We start from the raw sequence: 26,695 nt of genomic DNA on the forward strand, positions 1-26,695 counted from the left end.
AATGTCTGAACTCATTCAGCTCTGGCTGGAGAGGTGCCCTTCAGGTCTCTCTAGGAAGGTCACAGGAAATCAGGGAGCCTGGATTCTGTGCAAGGAGCAATCTCTCTCTCTGTCCAGACCTTGGATCCTTCCTTCTGGGGCTGACCTCCTGTCATCAGAAACCAGTCCTCCCTTGTCAGTCACCATTTTATGAATGTAGCCATAGCTCAGGGCACAGCTGTACAAGTTGGAATTGTTTTTCCATTGTAGTTGCTACTTAAAACATATAAATCACTAGGAGCATTAGTTGATTTTAACAACTATTAGGTGTTTCAGAAGACCACACACCTCTTTCAAGAATAAGAGAGTATATTACCCTCTTCTCCAGAGAGACCTGTGGTTTCTATTTTTTTCCACAAATTTTTCTTTTGAAAAATTTCAAAATGTACAGAAAAGTTGTAAGAATAGTACAGTGAATGCCTATACTGCCTTCCTCTAGGTTTACCAGTTGTTAGCATTTTGCCACATTTGCTTTCTGTTGTTTTTTTTTTGGTCAGTATGTGTATATATACATACATATTTTTTGATGAGTCATTTGAGAGTAAGTTGTAGACATTAAGACCCCTCACTCTTAAATGATTCACCATATGTCTTCTGAGAACAAGAAGTATCCAGATTATTCTAGTAATGTCCTTTAGAGCTTTTTTTTTTTTTTTAATCCAAGATCCAGTCAAAGTCTAGCCATACATTTAGTTGTCATGTCTCTTTAGTCTCCTTTACTTTAGATACTTTCCTAGGCATTTTGTCTTTTGTATCATTTAAAGAGTTCCTGCCGGATGCTTTATAGACTGTCACTTAATTTGGAATGATAGGTTTGTTTCCTCATAATGAGATTCAGGGGAAACACTCTTAGCAAATGACGCACTGCACCAAGAAGGACATGATACGAGAGGCACATGATGTCAGTTTGCCCTGTTGTTGGTGATGCTCAGTGTGATCATTTGGTTATGGTGCTGTCTGCCAGATTTCTCCACTGTGAAAGTACCATTTTCTCCCTTCGCAAATACTTATTCATCTTCAAAGTGATACCTTAAGATAGCATGAGTATCTTATATCCCCTCTCAGATTTACCCAATGATTTTAGCATCCATTGAAGATACTTGCTTAAGCTGATGATTACTGTGATGATGATGTTCATTTTATTAAAGTCTAATTTAGTGAGATCTGCTCTTTAACTCCCTCAAGAGCCTTCATTCTAAATATTCAACTTAAAAATACATTGAAAACAATAAGCATCTTTACTAAATATGATAATTCGATTGACCTAAATAAACTAAAACTAAACTTCTGATTATTTTGAAATTCATCATTTCAGCTCTTCTTAATATAGTTGTGTTTTTTTTTTGAGCTGAGATTATTTGGTTTTATAGCTCTTCTTAATATAGTTTTTGTGGGCTTTAGAGCAAATATATCTGCATAGACCTTAAATTGTAGTACTAAAGCACAGGTGACCACTTCATGCCACTAAACCACTGTCAAATGATCACTGTCACAAAAGTGACAATAAATAATAAATAGGCAAGTACTTATTTGCTAGTGATATTGAAAACTTTATCTCATCATTTTTAGGTAAGACAGTATAAGTTAGTGAATAAAGAATGAGGGCTCTGGAAGCTGACCTAAATTTCAATCCCAAATTTAATCTCTAGGTTTTAATCTGAGGTATCCCTTAACCTCTCAGAGCTTCAGTTTCCTCATCTGTAAAATGGTAATAATAACAACTGTATTTACCTCATAGAATTACTGTGAGGTAAAGTGTTTATTATTGGCAAAGTGCGTCGCACATTGTAAGCACTTAGTAACTGGTGTTTGTGGTGGTGAAGTTGGTGGTGACTGTTATTTGTACTAGGGATCAAGTACAAAAAAAATTATAACATGAAAAATTAAGTATTTAAGAGCTCAGGAAGCTTTGTTTTTGAAAGGTAGCCAAGAACATTTTGGAGGTTGTTATACTCAATGTGTTTTGGGTATTAAGAGGAAAAAAAATCTTTAATTAAATTTATCCTTCAAAAACTTGGCCAAATACAATGGAATTATCCCAGTTAAGTCCCCTCTCTGACTCCATACCTCTTTACCCCAGAGAAGTGCGTTGGTCAGTTCAGGCTTGTCCAAAAATCCCTCACTGTTCCGCCCTTCCTTCCCAACCTATTTGTCACCAGTGGGAAAGCAAGCAGCTTCCTGCCACCCATTCTGCCCATAACCCAGGGTGGTGATGGTGACCATGCCAAGAGTTCCTACTGCTTCCCCAGAGCCCCTGTTTCCACCTACAGACTGGCTCTGAGTTGAGGGCCTCCCATAGCTCACCACACTTCTTAGGTACTTGGGTAAGAAGGTCACCATTTCTGAAACTTGAGTTTTATAATCCTGTTATCTCTTGGCTGGCTCAGAGGGCAAGGGAAAACAGAGGGAGTTTATAATTTTGGGGCCAAGTTTTTTTTAAACTAACAGAAGAACCTGCCATCATAGTGACAGTTTGAGGAGCTTGATTTATAGGTATAATAGGCTTTTATTTAAAGAATGTATGAAAATCAGCAAATAGTACCACATCGGATGATTCTCTCTCCTGATAGAACTTGATAATGATATATGAAAGCCAATATTGTCACTTCATTGATTGTTTACAGTAATATTTATTTAGCCTGTCATTCAAAAAACTGTTTTCCTTTAGTATCTAGATTACTTCCCTTTATTCACCAAATGCTTGCAAATGCAAAGAAAGTATCTCATTCATCTGAACTCTAATTTTTATAATGAGACCATATGCAAAACAATTTAATTTTACATTCTCACAAAAATAACTGAAAATGCAGTAAAAGAAAAATTGACACTTGCACAATATCCTAGTTTTCAAAGCACCTTACATATATCATCTCACAGCCTTCATCTCTGTAGGACAATCTTCATTTTACAGATAAAAGAGCCAAGACCCAGAAACTTTTTTTTTTAATTTTTATTGGAGTAGAGTTGACTTACAATGTTGTGTTGGTTTCTGCTCTACAGAAAAGTGAATCCGTTATACGTATACAGGTATCCACTCCTCTTTACATTCTTTTCCCATGTAGGCCATTAATTCTCAGAAACTTTAACATTCAAGTCCATGATTCCACCACTTACTGGGTGATAGAACAATCACCATCAAACCAGTCGCTTAATCCCTCTTGAAGTTTCTTTAACTATAAAACAGAATTTAAAATAGTGACTATCTCAGAGTGTGTGTGAAGATGAAACGAGCTAATATCCATAAGGCACTTAGAAACAGTGCTTGGTGCATAGTAGATGCTCAATAAGTGTTAGCTATTAGCTGTTATTACTACACAGCCAATAAGTGTTAGGACTAGGACCCAAATCCAGGCATTTTGACTCCTAGTCCAGAACTCTTTCTGTAGGACCATGTGGAATTTGCCTTTTAGTAAATCATTGATTTTTTTTTCTTTTCTTTTTTTTTTTTTGCGGTACGCGGGCCTCTCACCGTTGTGGCCTCTCCCATTGCGGAGCACAGGCTCCGGACGCGCGGGCTCAGTGGCCATGGCTCACGGGCCCAGCCGCTCCGCGGCATGGGGGATCTTCCCGAACCGGGGCACGAACCCGTGTCCCCTGCATCGGCAGGCGGACTCTCAACCACTGCGCCACCAAGGAAGCCCTAAATCATTGATTTAATGTCCATCTCACAGTGACCTTGTTATTCTTTTTTTTTTCACGGTACGCGGGCCTCTCACTGTTGTGGCCTCTCCCGTTGCAGAGCACAGGCTCTGGACGCGCAGGCTCAGCGGCCCTGGCTCACAGGCCTAGCCGCTCCGCGGCATGTGGGATCTTCCCGTACCAGGGCACGAACCCGTGTCCCTAGCATCGGCAGGCAGACTCTCAAGCACTGCGCCACCAGGGAAGCCCAGACCTTGTTATTCTTGAAGGGATCTTTCTCTACTTTGTTAACTTTGACCTCGAATTTCTGAAGATCAAAAGGGAAATGTGTTTGAAGTTTTCTTCCTTCCTGATTTTTTTTTAATCCTCTGATTTGTGTTGTTGTCTGGGTTTGGTTGACCTTGAGATATCAGAAGGTGTTTTAGTAGGTGGACTTATCATGAAGTTGTTTTCATGGGTGTGTTGGGGTCTCTGGTGAATTTTGTTTTGGTTGAAAGGCCTGAGGTAGGAGGCAGGGTTGAAGGAAATGGTTGGACTTGAGTTACACCCCTTATCTGTGGTGCTAAGAGAATGTTGTTGTTACTGAGAGTAGCAGCTTGCTGATAAGGGAGGAGAGATGATTTGTTGTAAAAGAGCCATTCTGAAGAAATTGGCCCATTCCCTGGGAAAGGGAAAGAAGTTGTAGATATTTTTCTTGGTAATAATATTTGTAGCAGGCTTTTACTTGTGACTCCCAGTTGTTTTTACTCTGTCTACTGCCAGTGTTGTCATTTATGGCTGTGAGACAGGCCTGAGTGAAAAATCTGTGTGATTTTGTGGCAGCTACTCAGCTGCTATGGGGAGACACCCTCCCTTTCCTCTGATGCCCAAGTTGAACACAGTGTGGGATTTGATGTGGAAGATTGTAAGAGGTGGGCAGCAATGTGCAGGAAAGGTGCAGCCAGCTCAGTGGCCTTGCAGAGGCAAGGAGCTAGAGAGAACCCCAGCTCACTGAGCTGCCCCGTCCCCAGGCCTTTTTGATGTGCCTGTGCATACTGTACACAGACAGGGTCCTCTCCAAGAACAAGATATTCAGCATGCCTCTGAGGACCTTTGTGGAAGATTTGCACCAAGATTTAACTTGGTGAGGCAGGAGGTTTGAGAGGACATGCTGAGACCTCCTCTTTGTGATCTTTGCATTTTTTAACCCACTGACGTCTAATATTCTCTTTGGCAAGTGTAATTAATGTTCTCACATTAAATGAAAACATTGAACTTTTAATAGATTCGCTGGGGCTTGGTAATCGTTTGATACTATTTCGAAAAGAGAGAGGGTATGAAGAAATGATGTATTATCCTTTCTAGTTTTGCAGTTAAGTTTTATTGTTCTTGCCTGGCCATCTGCTGAATCCTTTGACCCATCTAGCCTGGGAGCAAAGCCCAGAAAACAGCTCTGGGTCCTACCATGTAGGCAGCCTCCATCTTGTAGCTCTGTACCCATTCCTGTGGGCTTGGTGCTTTCCTCTGTGTATTGGCTTCTGCCTTTTGCATTGGCCACTCCTGGTGTGCTGCATAAAGGTTGATCTTTTTCCTACTCTGTTTGCTTGGATGCTCTGTATAGTAGACGAGGAGCTGGGGAAAAGGATAAAGAGTACCCATTATTCACTGTCCACTGCCACTGTCATCACGTGCTGCCCAGGACTCCAGAGAGCTTTGCTTCTAAGCCAGTTGATTAGCATCTTTGTTTGATGTGTGAGAAGCTTCTGAACACGGGGGTTCTTATCCTTCTTCACCACTTACATCTTTCCGGCACACAGTGCGCCAGAGGAGAGCCTTATTGGTGATGGTTTCCTTTGAGGTCAGTAGCAGGACTGGGAGTGGAGGTGACAGCTGAGAGACTTAGCAAAGCTGAAGGGATTGTAGAGAGGTTGAACAGCTGAATACTCAGGTTTAGACTAGCTCATCATGGGCCTTTGCTCAGCTGCCATTCATGAATGCCAGTGTGGCAGCAAGTGCCACAGTTGGCCCCTTGAACATCTATTGTCCTCTTTGACGTCTTTGCTGATTTTCTCAAGTCAGATTCCTTGCTTGTCTGGGCTCCCATAGTACTTTTTTTTTTTTTTTTTCTGCGGTACGCGGGCCTCTCACTGTTGTGGCCTCTCCTGTTGCGGAGCACAGGCTCTGGACGTGCAGGCTCAGCGGCCATGGCTCATGGGCCTAGCCGCTCCGTGGCATGTGGGATCTTCCTGGATCGGGGCACGAACCCATGTCCCCTGCATCGGCAGGCGGACTCTCAACCACTGCGCCACCAGGGAAGCCCACCCCAGTACTTTTTATTTCCGTTTATCTCCCTCAGCTTTGTAGCAAGAAGTTAATTGTCTAAAAGCCTGTTTCTTCTATCATATAAGTCTCTGGACAGCTGGATCCTAGTCTTGTTCATCTCAATTTTCCTCATAATCCATAGATTGTGTCTCGTTTGTAACAGTTGCTCGGTAAATCTTACTGAATTGAACTGAACAAAGCTGGCTGTGTCCATGGACATCCTGCAGCTCGTGTCCACCTTCACAGATCATGTATTTAGCCATGAGACAGGAGAAAATCCTTGAAGAAACAGAGCATCACCATCAGATATAACATATAAAGACATATTAGCCTATTGTTGAGCTTTTTTTTTTGACAACTTTTGTTCAGATATAATTCACAGTTCACCTATTTAAAATGTACGGTTCAGTGGTTTCCAGTATGTTCACAGTTATGCAGTCACCACCACAATCAATTATAGAAGACTTTCTTCATCCCCAAAAGAAACACTGTACCTGTTCCCTCCACTCCCCCAGCCCTAGGCAACGACTAATCTATTTTTTGTCTCTCTAGATTTGCCTATTCTGGACATTCCATATAATATGCGGTATTGTGTGCCTGGCTCCTTTCAGTTAGCATAATGTTTTCAGGGTACATCCATGTTGTAGCATGTGTCAAGCCTAGAGGTTGGTGGAAGTTGGAGGGCAGGTGATGCTTGTTTCCTGAGCAGTTGTGGCTCAGGCCATTGGTGAGTCTGCCTGCTCTCATTAAAGATGACCAAACCTATTTAATGGAAATTCCATAGATGTGTTCTGAACTTGCTCCCATGAGTAATTATGGAAATTAATCAAAGTAAAGTCTATGAGTACCTAATACAGTGCCTGTAATACCCAATACAAGGTAAAGTCTGTGAGTACCTAACACATGAGGGTCTCAATGACTCTTACTTCCCTGTGTCCCACTTCAAGTTCTTAGATTTTAGTAAGAATTTGCCAAAGTGAAACAATAGGTAAATTTTTAATTGGTACTTTGGGTTTAATTTACTGATTCCTCCCCCCACCCTTTTGTTTTTGTTCTCCCCAAGGCTATGCCTTTCTGCTGTTCCAGGAGGAGAGCTCAGTACAAGCTTTGATAGATGCCTGCCTAGAGGAAGACGGGAAACTGTACCTGTGCGTGTCAAGCCCCACCATCAAGGATAAACCGGTGAGTAATATGCAGCCCCCTGTTGCTTTTCCAGAGCACGTATGCAATTGGAATAGCTGATCGCCTTTTCCTTGTCATGGGAATGCTCAAACTAGGATCCTCTTACCCGGGGTGACCTTGCTATGCAGTAGCGCTGGACTGCTATTGATGGGAAGCTAATAACAAATTACTCAGTGTTTTGCTTTATACCTTTGGGACCACATGTAAACAAATGTGCCCTTGTCTTTCACTTTACGGTTCTTTTATGCTAATTCCTATTCAGAAACTCTGAATTGAAGTAAATAATGCTCTTAGTGGTTTTGGCAGCTGGTTTCTGTCATTATTGCAGATCAAGGGCAGGAGTAATTTGTTTATTTTTTCAAAAAAGATCATAATCATCAATGTTTGTATGTGTTTGAATGCAAGGCATTGTGCTGGGTGGTACCCACAGCTGGCTAAATAGCGCCTTCTGGGCCAGGAGCTTATAATCTAAAATGGGATAACTTCAAATAGGGCAGTGGAGGGGAAGGACAGAGAACATGGACCCAAAATCATAAATAATGTACACTTCTACGGAATTTGTGGTTCAGTTTGTGGTTTCTGAGCCAAAGAGTGTAAGTCACTAGGTAACAGAGGAAGACCGCTTCCTTTCTTCTGGCAGAGGGGCTATCAGTGGAGAAGGGGCAAGACTGTTTAGAGCAGAAGAAAAAACTTGGTTAACATGGCAGAAGTAAAAATCCTTAGGAGGTTGGGAGGGGGGTGAGTTTGTGTGTCAAGACTTGGTGCTAGGAGTGGGAAATAGAGTAAAAAATAGTGGTGTGGACTAAGGAACCAAGGCAGGTATCTGTCATGGGGCCTAAAGCATCCCCTTACACCAGAGGTGTTGGGCTTGGTTGACAGCCATGTTTATTCTCAGAAATGTGTATGGGGAAAGAGTTGTGGTCAGATGTAAAGTTCCCAGTTTGAGTCTTGACTCTAGCATTTAAATATCTACTTGACTCTGAATAAGTCACATAATCCTTGCTGCAACTTGGCTTCCTCACCTATAAAATGAGAAGAAAAATGGTTCCTCTCTGGGATGTTGAGAGGCTCAGATAAGAACAAAATGAATGTGAAAGCGTTTGGTGAGGTCGGGTACTTGCACAAGTGGTGCTATTAGTTCTACATAGTGCTAGAGGATTCAGGAGAGCAGGGTTAGAGCTTATCTACCTAGTAACATCTTTTGAAAAGAATGGTGACATCTAGAACAGGGTTTACAATTGGTTGCAAAAAAATGATGCTGGGACTTGGCCACCCATAAGTGGGAGATTACAGTATGTAAAGCAGAAGAGGGAATTATTAAAGAATGGGGATCCTGAGTCATGGTACAGTAATTGATGCAGAGGAAGAGGCAAGGATTTTAGCAAGTTTGAAAGTGTCACTATAATTTTTCAATATCTGGGGCTATTGCCCAATTTGTATAACAACAGTTAATAGCATTGGATAGGGTAGCTATACAGGTAGCTGTATAGGAAAACAGTAGAAAATAGCAGGCTAGGAAAAAGAGTAAGGAGGCTTTGTTAACTTTCGTCTTAATTTAAACAGTGTAGAGAGGCTGTTGTGTTAAGAGGGAGACATGGGGGCTGACTAGAATGGGAGTGTGCAGTCTTTCCTCTGAAAAAATAATAAGAAAGCTGCAATAACTTTTAAATCTCTTTGGAGTGACATGAAATTAGACAGACTGAGCCCAGTTTGGCAGGGTCAGATGTCAGAGGAAAATGGTCAACCTCCAGAGAGTCTCTGCCACTGACACATCAGTGGGAGTGGGAGTGAGCTCAGAAGGGTTAAGGTGGGGTTGGTCATGCACTGTAGGAGAGGATTTGAAATATGTTCGTCTCTGTAAAACGACAGAGGGGTAGAGGTACATACTGAGATAGTTACACCCAGAGTAGATTAAGAAGCTGTTGAATTGAGGGGAGGAGTCTGGAGGTGAGCAGATGGGGCTTGTGTACCTTGGAAGGGCCATGTCACTGGCTATGTGGGAGGAGGTAGGTCATATGTTCTGTCAGGGCAGGCTCACACCAGGGCTGGACGTCTTTTGAGAGGGGATGAGCAGTGGTGGTTGCAGGCGGAGGTGGCATGGAGGCAACACCATTACTGTTGAGTGTTTTCACTCCAAACATGTGTATTACCCTTGGCTTGAAGGACTTTTGAAATTAATTAGTGTAATTATCTGTTTCCGAAATGTTTATAGGGAAACTAACTTTCATTGTTTGTGTTTCTACAAATCTCTGCCTTATTGCAGTTTCCATTTTCTGAGCTCAAGTGAAGCAGTTTTATTGGAGCTTGGTGAATTCTGAATGGTGGCTGCTGATCACGTATTTCTTTGACCCAGGCATACTCAGAATTTCCAGCATAAACAATTTAAATAAAACTTAGGATGGGAAACATAGAAGTCCCCAAATACCTGTAATTTTAATGAACTGGATCCCATTTTGGGTTCTGGCTCTTTTGGCTCCATTTTTGAAACCTCTTTCTTGGCTTCAGCTCCACATCTTCCACTCCCAGCCTCATTTGGTCACACTTCCCTACCAGGTTTCGGTACATTCCACCTCATTTTGGATGCTCCCACAGACAGTGAGAGCTGGCTTGAACCTTTGGGAGTAAATGAGGACCTGGGCAATAGCTCAAGGTAAAGTCAGCCTCTAGAGCTCATTCACCAAACCTTCTGAGCTGTGGCTCTTTCTGGCTTTTTCTACTTCTTAGCTTGGCTACCTTTCAGGATCTTAGTGCATTCATTCTGTTGTTTAGTTCTCTCCAATCCTCCCTGAATTTCTCCTTGGAAATATACACCATGTTCTAAAGTGACCTCACAGATTTTCTGTCCTTTGCCCTCTCCCTTTCCCCCAAATCAACCCCCCCCACTCCCTTTGTGTAGATTAGGTTAATCACATGGTTTTCCTAATACAGCGCCTGTAGAAAGGTTCCCTCTCACTTATCCTTTCTAAGATCGTGTTTGTTTTTTAACTCAAATGAATCCATACTTAGTGGATTTCAGCTAGTTATATTTTTGGTCAGTGATTACCTTTCATTAGATGACTCCACTCAGACTATTCTATATATAGGTCTGATCCTGAAAGATGGCAAAAGAAACTGTATTTATAGCTTGATTAATTGACCCCTCAGTCTTTTTTTTTATATATAATTTTTATTGGCGTATAGTTGATTTACAATGTTGTATTGGTTTCAGATGTACAACAAAGTGAATCAGTTATACATATACATATATCTACTCTTTTTTAGATTCTTTTCCCATATAGGCCATTACAGGGTATTGGGTAGAGGACCCCTCAGTCTTAAAGAATGAAAGACAAATTGGCAAGAGTAGGAGTAATTGCAAAGCCTCTAGATCTGTGATTTTTTTTACCCCTCCTCCAGCAAGAGGAGTTCCATAGCTCACATGTCCCAGGCATCCCAGAGGACAGCTGTGTTCTTGTCCATGCTTCCAGTAAAGCAGGCAGCCATTGTGACAGTGGTCCCTCTTGTTAAGGGAACTCTACTTTTCGAATGTAGAAATAGGCTGAACCTGAAGGTTCAAGACAGCAGACTGATAGATGAGGAAACCTAAGAGGGTCTAACAGATTGAGGGGCTGAAAAGAGTAACCTTGAAAAGGAGGTGAGGAAGGAGATGTTATGGTTCTTAACTTCTAGAACACTTTGTTCAGAGATGTGGGATAGCAAACACCTTGAAAGGAGTTATCAGAAAAGTTTCCTAATTCTTCCTCCTTACAATTTATAGCACAATCACAATTTATAAATATTCTAAAACATGACAGATTGACTTTGCTATATATTTTAAAACTGTCTTACCAAACTGAAGTGTCTTATGTAAGATGAATTCTTTAGATTATTGCTCAGGTCATCCACTTAAAACTAGAAAGACAAAAATTTTAAAAAATGGTGGAAAAAAAAAAGGAAGCTGGAAATAGAGGCTGGTTTAATTATTTAATTTTTAAATCTGTCTAATCTGTCTGTCATTCCAGTGTCTCCTACCCCCATTTATATATCAGAGGAATCTCTAGCATTTTTCATCACTTTTTTTAGTTACAAAAATAGGCCGGATCATTTTGCCTAGGATTTAAGCTGTCTCCAGCCCACATACAGCTTTTTTTTTTTTTTTTTTGCTGTACGCGGGCCTCTCACTGCTGTGGCCTCTCCTGTTGCGGAGCACAGGCTCCAGACACACAGGCTCTGCGGCCATGGGTCGCGGGCCCAGCCGCTCCGCGGCATGTGGGATCTTCCGGGATAGGGGCACGAACCCGTGTCCCCTGCATCGGCAGGCGGACTCTAAACCACTGCGCCACCAGGGAAGCCCCCACATACAGCTTTTAAAAATGCTGTGCCTTCCTTTCTTCCTTCAAACCACATTTGAGTGCCTACTATGGGCAAAGCTTTAGTATTGGTTACTATGATTCAGAACTTATTTTGAATCAGACATAAAGTCCTGTGTTCAAAAACAATAATATAATGAATAGATAAAACAAGTGTATAAATAGACAAATCTGTAGAGCCTGGTGCATAAGAGGTTCTCAAATATTTGTCAGATTAAGAAAAATAACAAATACAACGAGGTAAGATGTAGATTAAGCACTTTGGACAGTTTATACATACCATCCAAGAAAGCTTCTTGGATGAAGTGTCATTTAAACGAGGTCTTGAAGGATGAAGAGAGTTTGGGGATTGGCCAGGAGAAGTATGGAGGTGTGGGGAATAGATATTTTGGAGAAAGGCAACAGTGTGAACACAGAAATGAGAAATTGTGTGGTATGAATGCAGAACACTTAGGATGGAACACAAATATATGAAAGGAATTAGAGGGAAATTAAATTGGGAAAAACAGGTAGGGGCTTGTAGGGCAGTCTTGATTGATGGCCTTAGTCCTTGGGTTTGTGGTATATTTACTCAAACTCTTTCATTCCCCACCTACTACCTCCTAAGACAATAACTATAATTTTATCTTGGCTCAATCAAATCTGGTTTTGTGTCATATCCCACCTTGGAAATCTTCAGCATTTCTAATCTTCTTGATTTATTTATTTGTTCCTTGGTCTAAATTCATGCTTTGGGCACCTCCCATCATAAGAATTTCTCCAAAGAAAGAATTCCTTCTTTAAAATGAGAGAAGTACCTCCTATTCATAATAAGTCTTATTTTTTTCCTCCATGAATCTCTGATTTTGCAAATGGGTCCAGAGTTTCTTAGTGCTTGAGTCTTTGGAAGCTGTTATTTCTTTCTAGGGAGGTCTAAAAGATGCTGCAGTTCCAGTGTACAAAATGGTAACCAGGGGACAAAATAGCCAATACCATCCCCTAAGGGATCATAGTCAGTGTTTTTCCAAAGTGTGTTCTGAAGAACGCTTGTCTCATCAAACACTGGTCTCTTGAGAGGATCATTGACAGAACGTTTGCTCTTAATAATAATAGGTGTCCCTTATCGAGCACTTACTTTGTACATTTTATATCCACTTTCTCCTTTAATTAAAGATTCCGCAGCCAAGAACATTTGGGAAACATTGATATATTAAAGTTCTGAGGAGTTTTGCAGTAAAGAAATGTGTGTAATATTGTTTAATCCAGCATATTATATACCTCTTTGGGGATTATACTTGTGAAGATTCTGGTAGAATTAGTATTTCATGAAGCTCACTCAAAGAATAGGCTTCTTCCCAGGAAAAGCTTAGGTAACATGAACTTTTATGTGTACATTCCTCTCAAGAGTTTGAGTGATCAGCATGCCAGTGACAACATCCTTGCCCTAGCACCATGGAACTGAAAATACACATTTATGTAGACATTGGACAAAATTGTCTGGCTGCAGCGCAAGAGTGCCTGAGGCTATGAACCTAGAAGTTAAAATAGCCAGTTTCATTGCCAAATCATATTTGAGCTTTTCTAACTGCTAGTTTTGTTTAGTAGCTTTAGGAAGAGTCTATGGGTCACTTCTTAATGTGTTGAAAATGGACCAAATGAGATTGGAAAGAAGAGAAAGGTTAATCATTCACAAATAAAAATGCATTTTGACTTTTCCAGGAGTCTCTTGGGAAGCAGAGCTGGTGGCCAGTAGCCTGGAGGACAGGGAGCCTTGCAGGCACACAGCATCATTGCAGTGGAAAGAGTGTCTATAGACTTGGGGTCAGATAAACCTGGGTTTCAGTCCTGAGTTGACGTCACACTTCTGAGTCTTAGTTTCCTTGTTTTTAAAGTAGAGATAATTTTTACAGCATAACAGTTACGGTGAGTTTAAATGTGACAGTGTATGTAAAATGCCTAGCACAGTGGTGCAGTGTACGTGCTCAAAAGTGCTAGTTTCTTCTTTCTTTCAGAAGAGAATCATCTATCACGCTTATACTTTCTAAGTGATGCGGGAATATCAGAAGTGATGACGAGCACTAGATAATTCTGATCACCGCGTGCGTCACCTGGTGGCATCAGAAATTCGCACTGATTAGGCCCAAGCCCTGGCGTACCCACTGGTGACCAGACAGTGTATTTCCATGCCTCTAGAAGGTAGCTTTCAGTGGAGTGAGGAGAGTGACTGGGGAGCTATAGAGGGGCAGCTGTTGGACAAGTTTTTACAGCACCACTGTCTGCCCCTCAGGAAAACCTTCGCTAATTCACCAGCACGCTGAGGAGCACAGACCACTCACTAAGGGCTGGGTGCTGTGCTGGGCAGTTGGGACCCACACAGAGATATGGTCTCAGCTTTAGAGGCCCCCAGAGTCCAATGGAGGGAAATAGCCAAGTGAATAGTAAGTGGAGTAAGGAGTCACAGGTGCTATGATGGAAGCATTATAGACGGTAGTTGATGTGGGGTGGCTCAGAAGCAGAGGGGTCAGGTGTTCCTGAGGGAGTCTGGAAAGCCTTTAGAGGGAAGATGTTTCTTTGAATCTTACGGTTGTAAGTACGGGTATTAATCATAGCATCTAACTGATAATGGCTTTATTATATCAAGCATAGAGCAAGGATGTACATCACCATTTTTGGGGCACAGTTTATGCATGCTCTGTTTTTGTACTGGGTGCCCTTATGAAACAGTATACAGAGTGTTATTTGAATTGTTCAACAGTAACTGAAGTTCCCAGTGGGGCTGTAAGCCTGTGGTTTCCGTACATCAGGCTGTGTAGCCTGGTGCGGATGGCAGCAATTTCCTTTTTGTACCTGCGCTGTTTCTTGATGCTGGTGGTGGGTGTGGAGCATCCTGGGAGAGCGTAAGAGAATTTCCCAGGGTTACTTTTGGCTTCCTGTCTAAGAAGAATCCAGGCTATTTTGCTGAGGTTCTTTGGGGCCTGTGATCTACTGGTATCTGAGGAATAGTCTTTGTGTGAGAGTGAGAGCTTTTTGCTTTGAGTCCCAGTGGAGTTCTGCCTGGAGGCCCCAGAGCTGCCCAGGGTACAGAAGTCTCATCAAGGCCAATGCCTCTGAGCAGCTGTTAAGTTTCTTTCTGGCCACTTACCGCAGAAGGTACAGGGAGGGCATCTTCTTTTGCTCTCTATTGGGTGGAGGGCAGCATTTGAGAATCATAGGTAGCATCTAAACTCCACAAAGGTGGCTGAGCCGTTTGTTCGGGAGCTGTGTGGTGAAAATTAGGTTGACATGAGATACCAAATGTGAACATACTTTGAAGAGTCCAAACCACAATTATTGCTGTTACGGCTGTTAGTTTTGGTGGTTATAATACTAAAACAACCCCTTACACATGGAAGAGATAAAGATGCCTCACAAACCACAAACTAGTTTATTTGTGATACTGTGGGGCACTCCAGTCATTCTGTGAGGTCTGTGATTCTTAAAATAGAATTGCTGACAGCTGGGGTGGGTCTGAGTTCATTACCACTGCAGCTGAGCTGTTGCAGCTGTATCAGCGGACCTAGGTTTAGCTGACTCATCCTGGTTGTCAGACGAGCCGGGATGCTGCTGCTTACTGGAGAGAGCAGTCCTGATGGTTCTGCACTATTATTTTTCTGATTCATGTACATTGAAAGGATTGTAGGATTAGGGAGAGAAAAATGGAGACTTTTTCCTGAAGAGCTTGAGTAGGAGTTTGAAGAGTGTTGAAAAGAGGAAAAAGGAAATGGGGTGGGGTTGGGGAGATGCTGAGCTATGAGCTTTATGGATAATTTGTGGGAAAGAGATCAGATGGCAGGGAAGGGGGATTTGGTCAGGTGATTTCCTGAACTAGCCACCAGATTGCACTGTTGACTCTGAACAGTTTGGTTGCTTTTGGAGCTGCTTTGAGCCCAACAAATGAAAAGGAAGGCACTGTGCAGTAGACCCTTCATGTGGTAGATGTTTGTAACCTAAGGAGAGCACCAGACCACATATAGGGTGAGATGTTTAAAATGAGCTCAAGATAACATTATTTACTGGGGTAGATAATGTCTAAATTCTAAATAGTGGTCTAAACTGAGAGAATTCTAGAGCTATAGGGAGATTTGGTCATGTTCAGAAACTTGAAGTCCTAAGGCTTGTGTTTAAAACTGTTCTTACTAAAACTGTATGTTTTCTCTTATGCTGTTATTAAAGATACAATAAAAATGCATTTTATATTTAATTTTAACTTAGAGGCTTTTGCAAATTTTCAATGAAATTATCTTTTTAGGAAATGATGTTTTCTTGTAGCATCCTGTCAAAATAAGTGACCTCTATTGCATTTCTTAAATTTTTTCCTAGAAATTAGCCTAATCCTATCACTATTAATGACTTTCAGTTTTAACCAGGATGAAATTTTAGTTAACTCTTTGAGAGCAATAGCAGGAAATAAGTGAGGAAAAGGCCTTGACTGGAGTGAAGTTTCTATGATGTTTTGTTCAGTTAGTTCAACCTTATTATGCCATATTTTGATACATACTAAGAGTAAGATATAATAGGGCAGTATTACCCAAAGTGTGGATATTAATAGGTGTTACGCAAAAAAATAGGTTCCATGGAAGTAATTTTGGAAATGCTGGCTTAAACAACATTTGAATAGATTCATTTCCTGTAGAACTTCTTAGAGCCTTTAATTAATATACACCAGTGTCTGCTGTGAAGCTCCAAGAAGGAAGTTTATAACTTTTTCCTAAACACTGCTTTTCTGGCAGAACAACCCTAGGGATCTGCACTTCACAGAACACACTTTGGGAAACCTTGAAAAGGAAAATTAGTGCTTTTAGTACTAACTGTTGCTATTACATATTAATGCATGTTCTTTTAGATTTCTTGATGGCTGTCGAAGTCACTTTATGGTATAAATTGTTATATTTATACTACCAAGCTTTATGTTTGTTTTTTGCCTTTATCCTTAAAAAGATTTTGCCTTTGGAGATAAGCAGTTATACAATGCCAATTATTAATTAAAGAGATAAAAATTTAGAAGACAAATAATTCAGCTAAAAGTAGGTTTATGGTCCTCACCAGAACTTCCACAGGAATACATGCTTAAAAAAGAAACTAAAGAAAAGCCATTTTTAAATTTTGTCTCATAAGTGTTTATGCAATAAAACATTCCATTGTGAGGAGCTGTGTGGTAACTAAACCTTTCTAACCAGAGATCACAGACTGGAGCCCACAGGATAGATCTGGCCTGCAGATAGTTTTGTCTAGCATGTACAGGTGACTTTATACACTTGAATTAGTTCCCAACATTAAAAAATCTTGAAGTTTCATATAAAAATCTGAGTTTCTAGCTACTTTTGAGAAATGGAAAAGTCTGACAACACATTTGTAAATGATAACTACTAGCTGGAGCTGAGAGGTGTCTGCCTCCTTTAAAAAGAGTGGTTTAACACGACTATATTTAAACTAGGTAACCAACAAGGACCTGCTGTATAGCACAGGGAACTCTGCTCAGTGTTCTGTAATAACCTAAATGGGAAAAGAATTTGAAAAAGAATAGATACATGTATATGTGTAACTAAATCACTTTGCTGTACACCTGAAACTAACACAACATTGTTAATCAACTATGCTCCAGTAGAAAATAAAAATTTTTTTAAATAAATAAAAGGAGTGGTTTACTCCATTGTGTCACTGCCTGCCTACTAACTGTTGTCCTGGTAGCTTGACATGTTTATGCTGCCTGTCTGGCCCTACAGACATTTGTTTTTGTGTAACCCTTACTGTAAGGTCATGGCATGGCCAAAGGGCTAGTGGGTGCTCCCTCCCAGATAGCCTCTTCCTAGAGTCACCTTTGTAATCAAATGTGGTCAGGTTTCTTTAGGAGGCAGTGTTGAAACCATGTCAGGCTCATTTAAGGTAATCTTCACCATTCTTCACCTTATCCTTGTCCTTAAGATGTTGTGGCTTTTAGTGCCCAGTATAGCCTATTTGACAACATCCTGCAAGAGTTGTTACACACACACACACACACACACACACACACACACTCAGAGTAATCCCTATGTATGTAAAAGCTGTTTTGCCAGGGGAAGTTTATGTTGAGTTAGGACAGAGTTCTAATTTCATCCTTTCTCAAAAATAATTACTAAAGAAATAAATATAATTTAAAAACAGTTCTTTTACTTATATTCTACCCCTTCTACAAAACATCTGAGTCAGCTTATAAAGTATGGGATTAAGAGAGTAGAGAAACATGTATATATATATTTTTTCGAAGAGTAAGTCAGAAAGATAGAACATGGATATTAGACCCTGAGAATAAACCTTAGAAGATGGAGAACATGCCTGTATGAGAATGGTCTTATATTTCAGAGAGAAACCAGAGTGTGAATGGAACTTCTCAGTGCAAACAGTACCACAGTATTACTTTTTGCTTAGCTCTTAGAGTGTACTGATGTTGGCCTGTGTTGACATTTCTCTGAATCTGCAGTGGTGTGAGCTCTGAGGAGCTGTTCTGTGGTGGCAGCTGGGAAATGTGGGTTTTGTGAATAGGATTAATCATTACTGTCTCCCTAGTCCTCTTCCTGTATTTTTACCAAGAATAGGGTAAGGGAATGGGTTGTGTGTGTTGTAATGAAGGGGTGGGGAGGGTGTCAGAGGGAAGAAGAGGCAGCAGTGAAGACTCTCAACAGGCAGGTTTGAGATTGTCTGCAGAGTTCTTTTGAGCAGCAGTAACCTCCAGCTGTTGTACAAGGCTACATTTTCTGTACTTTTGATTAAATGAAACCAGAACACTATGGATACTACACAGGAATTGTTTTCATTTGTGAATATGGATACTACACAGGAATTGTTTTCATTTGTGAGCCATATGAGCAAACTCACTTATCATAAAGTTAATGGAATTACCTGGTCCTGAAGCTGCCTTAACTACTTAATAAAGGATGAGACTAGAAGAAGAGAGGGCTCTGTGTGGAAAAAGATTTGCCCTACTTTTTTTTCTTTTTTTGGTGACATTAGAATCCTTTTTCTTAGTGTCAGGACATTGTGTTTTTAATTAAAAATTAATAATGGGCCCTCATGAAGGCATTTGAAAGTGGTGTTTTATGGTATTGGTGAATCTGCCTTTGTGGTAAGTGTCAAGGGAACGATAATTTAGTCAAACAGACCAAATTTTACAAGGAAAGAACTGGATTTTTTTTTTTTAAGTGATAAAGTTAGAGCAGATGCCTGAGTGTTAACAGAATTACAAACAGGTCCAAGGTTTTAGGGTCTAGGGAAGAAGTGGAGATTTTATGGCTTCTGGCTAACTGGTGAAGGCAACTGTGTCATAAAAGCCCAAAAAGCTGCGGGGCGGGGGGGTACATTTTGTAACAATCATAAGGAACGTGTAGCCTGCTTCTAACTGAGCGATGCCAGTGTTAGAGTTGACCCAAGATGTTTTGAAATTGTAGTTGGTAGATTTACTACCTTTCAAATAGGAGTACTCCTGGATATAGCCAGGCCACTTAAGAAATTATCATATGTGTTTCCTTGCATTGTGTTGTTGGTTGAGTAATGGGGCAAAAGAAGAATTTTGTTGATACTAAGAAAATGAAAATTCAGCTGTTTTGTTTCCTATCCTAATCGATGAGGGGAAAGGAGAGGGGTGTTCCTTAAAGACCGACACTATTTTCTCTGCTTCTCTACCTGGCCCACTTCCCAGCGCGCATGGCCAGCTGAGTGACTGGTTGGTTTTCAGGCAGTGCTGAAACTGGCCTTTCGGTATGAGAGGGTTTTTTGTGCTTTTTTTGTTTTGTTTGGTTATGGATTGAAAGGAATATGCTTTAAGGTTACGATTCTGATGGAATACCTTATTTTATATGATAATGGTAAAACAGTGTAAACTATGGGCAGGAAGTCAGAGTCCCAGTGAAGAGACATTACCAGTTAGAAATATGTTGTAGAGATTTCTTTTTCTATTCTTTGAAAATTTACTTCATTTTCTAGGCTTACCTTTATTTAACCAGACTTGTTTAGGTAAATCAGATCAACCAAAAGTCGATAAATCTGTGACCTTCAGTATTTGATATTGCTGGCAATGGTGTGCTAACTTGATAAGTGTTAAACTGTGTTAAATCATATTGCTGAAAGAGAAATGTTTTAATTTTAGGGGGTGATCATTTAAAAGCCAGACATGGATAATTTTTAGAAAATATTCCCAATGTTCCTGTCCCTCTTTAGGTGAGCTTTTAAAAAACTAAGTGCTGTAATGTGACAGGTTATAAACAGTCTAACACGTGTAAAAATTCAAAACCCAGACTCTATCTATAAAAGACTGCCCTTTTTTAAACCACAGGTGGTTTCTGAAGGTTTCATGGTATATGTCTAGAGTGTTGAGTCTAATACCTGTAAGTAGATTCCCCAAGAGTTCTATTGAAAGGCACTTAATGCAGATTACATTAACTAATAACTGGATTTTGTTTGGGTTGTGTATGTTGTAAAATGCACAAATCAGTGGGTTTGTCTTTAGTCACCTTATTCTCATTTGGGGTTGATGGAAATGAAGTAAGGACCAAGTAAACGACTTTTTTTCAGGTGCAAATTCGACCATGGAACCTAAGTGACAGTGACTTTGTAATGGATGGTTCTCAGCCTTTGGACCCCAGAAAAACTATCTTTGTTGGGGGAGTTCCACGACCCCTTCGAGCTGGTGAGTGGAAATAGTAACACCACAACAACAAAACCAACAACAAAATCCCCAGTGTGTTTAGTCTTCAATATTTTCTAGGTTTCTGGTCAGCTCTGCACAATCTCCAAAAAGAAGGCTGTCAGGTCAGTTTCACTGAGCTGACCCTTAAATGTTTTCTCCCAAGACGCTGGATTTTCTTATGGTACAAGAGTGAATTTCATTAAATTGTTATTTCAGAGGGATGAATTCTAATTAGTGCCTCCCTGTTCAACCAATTATTTTTAAAATAATGACAATACATTTGGCAGTGTGCATTCTTATGCCAGTTAGCATTGTTATGTATGACAGAAAAAGAAGTCACCCCATCAGAAATCTGTCCAGTTCAGCTGTGTGCCCACTTAGTCAGTGAGGAACCAAACCACTGCTAGAAATTGTGTCACTGGGAATCAAAGTGCACTTTTCCCAAGTGAAACAGGTTCTTATTTTTTATGTACTTTGAAAAGTGAGGTATGTATTTGAGCATCTTTATTTTGACTTCTTGAAAGCTCCCCTGTTTTTTGTTTTTTAAGTACCTTTCCAATGATGAAATAATTGTGCCTGCTGGGATTGGGCAGAATCATTATTGACTGGGGCATTTGAAGTGATGCTGTGCTGATGACTTCGATATTTAAATCCAAAGACAGATCTAATTGGTTGTGGATTAGTGTGATTACCTGTGGAATATAATAAAATTATTTGTAAGAACAAAGTTTTCAAAGTGCTTAAAATAGTTGAGTTTATTTTTTTTAAAAATAAGATGAAAAAATAAGGTAGCTGTTGCCACTATAGTAGCAGAAAGGACAGTGTTATCTCTACGTTAGTGTAAGCAAGTAGACTTAGTTCTACTTAAAAAGTAAAAGAAAAAGCAGAGGTCATTAAAATCAAGTTGTAAAACAGAATTGTAAAATGTACCTACAGCTCTTTGGCTCTGTGACTTTGAGGACTTCTCAATTCTGAATGTTCCTCAACATTTCTAACATATTTATTCAAATCTCAACTCCAATCTACTCCTAAAAGATAAGTTTTAGGTCTGTATAAAGATGTATTCGTAATTCCATTTTGAAGGACTTTAAAACATATTAATTATGACTGTGGAGTTTGTAATCTTATGGTACTTCAGAAAGTCAAGCATCACTGGGTCTTTTTCTCATTCTCATGGAAAACCTGCCCAGAGAAGGAAAACAAAACAGCAGAGATGCTTCCCCCTTTATCTGCTGTCAGAAAATAAAGTCTAAGCAGGGCTAACTCGAACGTGAACAGCATTATGAGATGAGGGCCAATGCAGCCCTTTGTTTCTAAACAGCTTGTGCTTTAAAAAAAAAATGTGGGTGGGGGCACTGTGTAATATTCCTGGCTTTTTCTAACTGGTGGTGTGTTTAGGAGTGGAGAGGGAGAAAAATCCCCTTTGGTAGTGTTTTAACTGCAAATGGATTCTACAAAAATGGACATACATTGCTAGTATTCTAGCTGTTCCTTCCTGCAACTAAATACAAGCACAAATTAGTTTTAATATCTCAGCCCCTCTCCTTTTTTCTTAGCTGGGAATCTGAAAAAAAAATTTCTGAAAGAAAAGTTCCCACAGTTGTAAAAATAACAGAACTGGCTTTAACCTCTTATGTCTATTTTTAAGTCACAGACACAATAGTTCTTAAACTAAATTCCCTTTTTTATTAGCTACTCTTTATTCTTTCTGTTTAAATGATTTGAAAGGATAGGTGTGGGCCTCTATATCTTTTTCTCTCTATAAATCTTGTGATGATCTATTTTTCACACTGTTCTTATGATCACACTGACACTGCAAGACAGGAAACCCAAGATGCTAAATTATATTCTTTCTTTAACATTCTGTGTCTATAAGATGCTGCAAGTTCTACGGTTAAGCAAGAATTATGTTTAGTTATCTAGTCAGAAATGGGATTTTGTGTTTCCTGCCTAAATAGTACATATTTTGTAAATTTCAAAGTTCTTTTTTCTTTAACGTAAGCTAAATTTTTTTGTTTTAAAATTTTGTTTTTGCCATTATTGGCTAGTAATCTACAGTCACTTGGTCTAATGGCAGTGTTCCCCCATGCCAGCACCTCCTATAAATGTAGCTAGTTTCTAGAAGGCTAAACAATCTACATTAGCATCTTAGAATTTTACTCTATCTATCCAAGACTTCCAGATTGGAGGCCACGTAATCTAGATGAAAAGAGTTAACATCTGCAGCTTTTATCCCTGTGCATAGAATTAGTTTTCTTTGGAACACACTGAGCTTTGTGGATTGGTGTGTGTCTTGGAATAGAAGACTGTTTTTAAAAGAATTCATTTTGACTTTGCTAGACAATCTTAAATTGAATACAGTGCAGTTCACTTGAATAATAAACACGTATTGAGCACGCACTGTGTTACTGGCACTGAGAAAGTGCACATCATGCCACACTGAATGGACATCCCACTATCATGTTGAACAAGTCGTCATCTACAGAATCAAAGATTTCAGAACAGAAGAAAATGAGAAATGTATGAATAGAATACTAACTCAGTTAATTGGATGCTAAATTATACTCCTTAACATAATGATGCTCAAATTTTGGTTTTTAAATACTTCAGGGCATTTTTTTTTATTATTTCCAGGGGTATCGTGGTTATAAATTCTGAAAAGTCTTAAAACTATTTCAGGCACTATATACAAGGTGATCCTAGACTAGATATCAGTGATGAGACTCAACAGGTGAGATTTTTATGCGTCCAGATCGATTTTCACCTTATCCTGGGCCAAAAATGGTCCTTCAACACTTTACAGTGACTAAAATGTTATCACTCAAGAATTATTCCTTTGGATCTTGTGGGGCTTTTTATCTTTGATATTTTCCCGTTGTAAGACAGGGACCATTATCACTAACAAATTATTCTAAATATAGTTAACCCACCGAATAGAAGTGCAGAAACACTTCTAAAGAAACAAGGCAACCTGTTTTAAGTGGTATTGTCTTGACTGAGGAGTTTAGGTTGCTCCTTCTGACCTTTTGACAAACGTGACTTTTAAAAATTCAGGTTGGAAAAAAATCAGGGGCCTAGAAAAATTAGCCTGAAAATGGGAAAATATCAGTGGAAAATCTAGATGAGTTTACCCAAAGTTGGACTGCCTGATTGTTGCCTTCTCTAAGTCAGATAATACACATGTCTACGTCTCTTGTCTCTCCCTTCCATCACTCCTGTCAGTGGCAAGCCGAGGGTGGTTTTTGCCTGAAGTCTCCTGGTGTTTCTCCATCTTGCTTTCCTTCCACTCCCCACTTCTCCCCACCCCGACGCTAGGAAAGGCTGTGGGTAGACTCGCCATGCCACCGTGTGGCTAAAGTGTACATATTCTTCAGAGAAGTCAGTACAGGGAAAGGGGTGGTCTGTCTGTCTGGTCTGTCTCTCCTCCCGCTACTACCTGGACGTGCAACAGCATGTTGCCACTCTTCATTCAAGTGTTGTAAACAGCATGTCTTCCTAAATCTCAGTATGGAAATATCCCTGTTGCATATCCCTATGACATTAGAACCTCTCCAGACCACATCTCTTTGCTCTGAGAGCAACTAAGTGCCGGGCTTGGGGGTTATGAGGAGACCACCAGGAAAAAGTGGAAAATGAAGGATCTGGTCCCTGTATTCTTCCCTGGTTTGTAAACATGAGTGTTCTCTGACTCTAGCTTCTTGGCTTAGACATCTCATTTGGGGGCTGCCTCAGTGATCAAGCTTTGGGACCCATCCACTTCCAGTTTTGATCAGGCTTGAAAAACCCTCAGTCTTCCTCTCTAATTAGAGGCATCTGTGAGCTGTTCCTCCACTTTATGACTTCCTTTTGACAGTTTATCTGACCAGGCCCTGCAGAACAGATCAGTCTTGAGTTCCTGGAGCCTACCATTTACCCATCATCTTTGGGTCTCCCATCTTCCTAACTATTGCTCTGATGATTCTTTCCTGTCTTTTTCTTCCCTGCTAATATTCTGTGATGGATCCTGAAATTTCCTTCTCCACCTTCCCCCCTCCCAACTCCCCCCCCCCCAACTGTTGTGAGGATGGCTTTCCATGGAAATTCTAGGGAAAAAAATTTTTGAGGTAAATATTCAGTAAGGTATGACATACATCTAGAGAACATACATGATGAATTTTTCTAAGAGCATTTATTTCAGACATTCTGCAGATATTCTGGTAGTCCACACGTATTAGGAATCACATCCTGATTTATGATTAAGGAAATAGGAGTATTATAACCGTAGCCTTTTTGTTCAGTGAAGTGGTAGCAGGCAGAAACCATCTTTATGTCAAGTTTGTCAGCACTAGAAGCTTTTTCTTTTTCTTTTTTTTTCTTTCTCTCTCTCTCTCTCTTTTTTTTTTTTTTTTTTGGCTGCACCGTGCAGCAGGTAGTATCTTAGTTCCCAGACCAGGGATGGAACTCGCACCCCCTGCAGTGGAAGCACAGAGTCTTAACCTCTGGACCTCCAGGGAAGTCCCCCTGCCCACACCTTTTTTTTTTTTTTAACATCTTTTTTGGAGTATAGTTGCTTTAGAATGTTGTGTTAGTTTCTGCTTTATAACAAAGTGAATCAGCTATATGTATACATCTATCCCCATATCCACTCCCTCTTGCATCTTCCTCCCACCCTCCCTATCCCACCCCTCTAGGTGATCACAAAGCACCGAGCTGATCTCCCTGTGCAATGCAGCTGCTTCCCACTAGCTATCTGTTTTACATTTGGTAGTGGGTAGATGTCCATGCCACTCTCTCACTTCATCCCAGCTTACCCTTCCCCCTCTCCTTGTCCTCAAGTCCATTCTCTACGTCTGCATCTTTATTCCTGTCCTGCCCCTAGGTTCATGAGAACCATTTTTGTTTTTTTAAGATTCCATATAGATGTGTTAGCCTACGGTATTTGTTTTTCTCTTTCTGACTTATTTCACTCTGTATGACAGACTCTGGGTCCATCTACCTCACTACAAATAACTCAATTTCATTTCTTTTTATGGCTGAGTAATATTCCATTGTATAAATGTGCCACATCTTCTTTATCTATTCATCTGTCAATGGACACTTAAGTTGCTTCCATGTCCTGCCTATTGTAAATAGAGCTGCAGTGAACATTGTGGACACCTTTTTTTTTTTTTTTTTGTAGAAGCTTTTTCTTTCACCAAGTCCCAAGTTCAGAATGAGTTGTCTCAGATAAACTCCAGAATTGGCATACTGACTTGATTAACTTCATTGCCCTTAGGCTTAAGGACTTTATAATGTCTGTTTGTTTGCTCCTCCTCCAAAAAAGCAAACTCTCACCCACAGCCGATGTCAAAGTTTGCCATATCAGTGGCAGTTTGAGCAACATTAGCATAAAGCCAAAGTAAGACTGGGATGAATTGGTGCTTATGGAGCAGAAACCAGGCCAAGTAAATGTTAAGCAAAGATTTATGAGTAGAGGGAAAAACAACTGCTGGACAAAACTAAACATTTGAGCACTGCTCTTTGCCCAGCAGTGTGCTCAGAACTCTCATGTATGTTTAATCCTCATGATAACCCTGTGAGGTTATAAGTGGTAGACTTTTCATTTAGAGATAAGGGAGCAGAGTTCAAAGGGGGTGACTAGTCAAGACCACAACAAGTGAGAAAATCAAGGTTCAAACTCAGATCTCCAGACTTCAAGTTTGGGGCTCTTTGCACAGAAGGAAGCTGCTTTATCAAGCTGAGATCTGAGATGTTGTCTCAGTAACAGCAATAACAGTCAATCTGGTACCAGCTCGATTTAATCAAGTTAAAACTCTTATCCTTCTTACTTAGCTGGTAGTTCATATCATTTATGTGAAAATATTCTTAACTTCCCAACGTCTCATGCAGGGTGGAAGCTAATGAGCACATTTCCTCCACTAAAGATGTGTGAACTGCGTTCATGAACCAACTCAGCAATCATAAACCCAGAAAGTCCACCTTCAAGTTGAATTTTCCTTTCTTTCAGAAGTCCAGACCTCTTGTCATCCTGAGGTGCCTTATGCCTCTTTCCTGTCTGCTTTGTTATTTCCAAAGAGGAGAAATGTAGCTTCTAGATTCACAATTTAGAATTGTGTGTAGTATTTCCCTCAGGAATCCTCATTCCTGCTCTACCCTGTTTGGCTCTCATAGTGTCTCAGACTTATACATTGCCTTAGGCTAGCTTTGACATCTAATTAAATGACAGGAACAGGATCTTGGGGTGGGACAGGATGGGGAGTGATCATGATTTTCTTTCTGATGAACTGAAGTCCCTTTCAGATCTCTGTGAAGAATTAGGAGCAAAACAAGGAACCACAGTTGGGGTTCAGATTCACCTTCAGGGCATAGTCACCACAACCCAGAGGAATTCATGGAAACGCTATACACTGCATACAACTGCAATATTCTTTTTTCCTTCTCCAGTCTGGGACATGGTGAAGCTCATCACAAGAGCCAATGTGTGGGTTATACTCATAGTAGTGTACTGTTACCATGGAACAGTTGTTTA

At 40.3% G+C, this 26,695-nt stretch overlaps 1 protein-coding gene across 1 annotated transcript in view; it reads left to right on the top strand.

Moving 5' to 3' along the window:
- CPEB3 (cytoplasmic polyadenylation element binding protein 3) overlaps window positions 1–26,695 on the top strand; it is a gene marked incomplete at its 5' end in the record, with an annotated part of 153,914 nt that overhangs the window by 98,475 nt on the left and 28,744 nt on the right. The window contains 2 exon segments of the mRNA XM_081243112.1: window positions 7,043–7,161; window positions 20,073–20,187. Of these exon segments, the coding sequence (XP_081099238.1) occupies window positions 7,043–7,161; window positions 20,073–20,187 (234 nt within the window).

The sequence above is a fragment of the Mesoplodon bidens genome (assembly GCF_964165515.1).
Source record: "Mesoplodon bidens genome assembly, chromosome: 1".
Lineage (NCBI taxonomy): Eukaryota > Metazoa > Chordata > Mammalia > Artiodactyla > Ziphiidae > Mesoplodon > Mesoplodon bidens.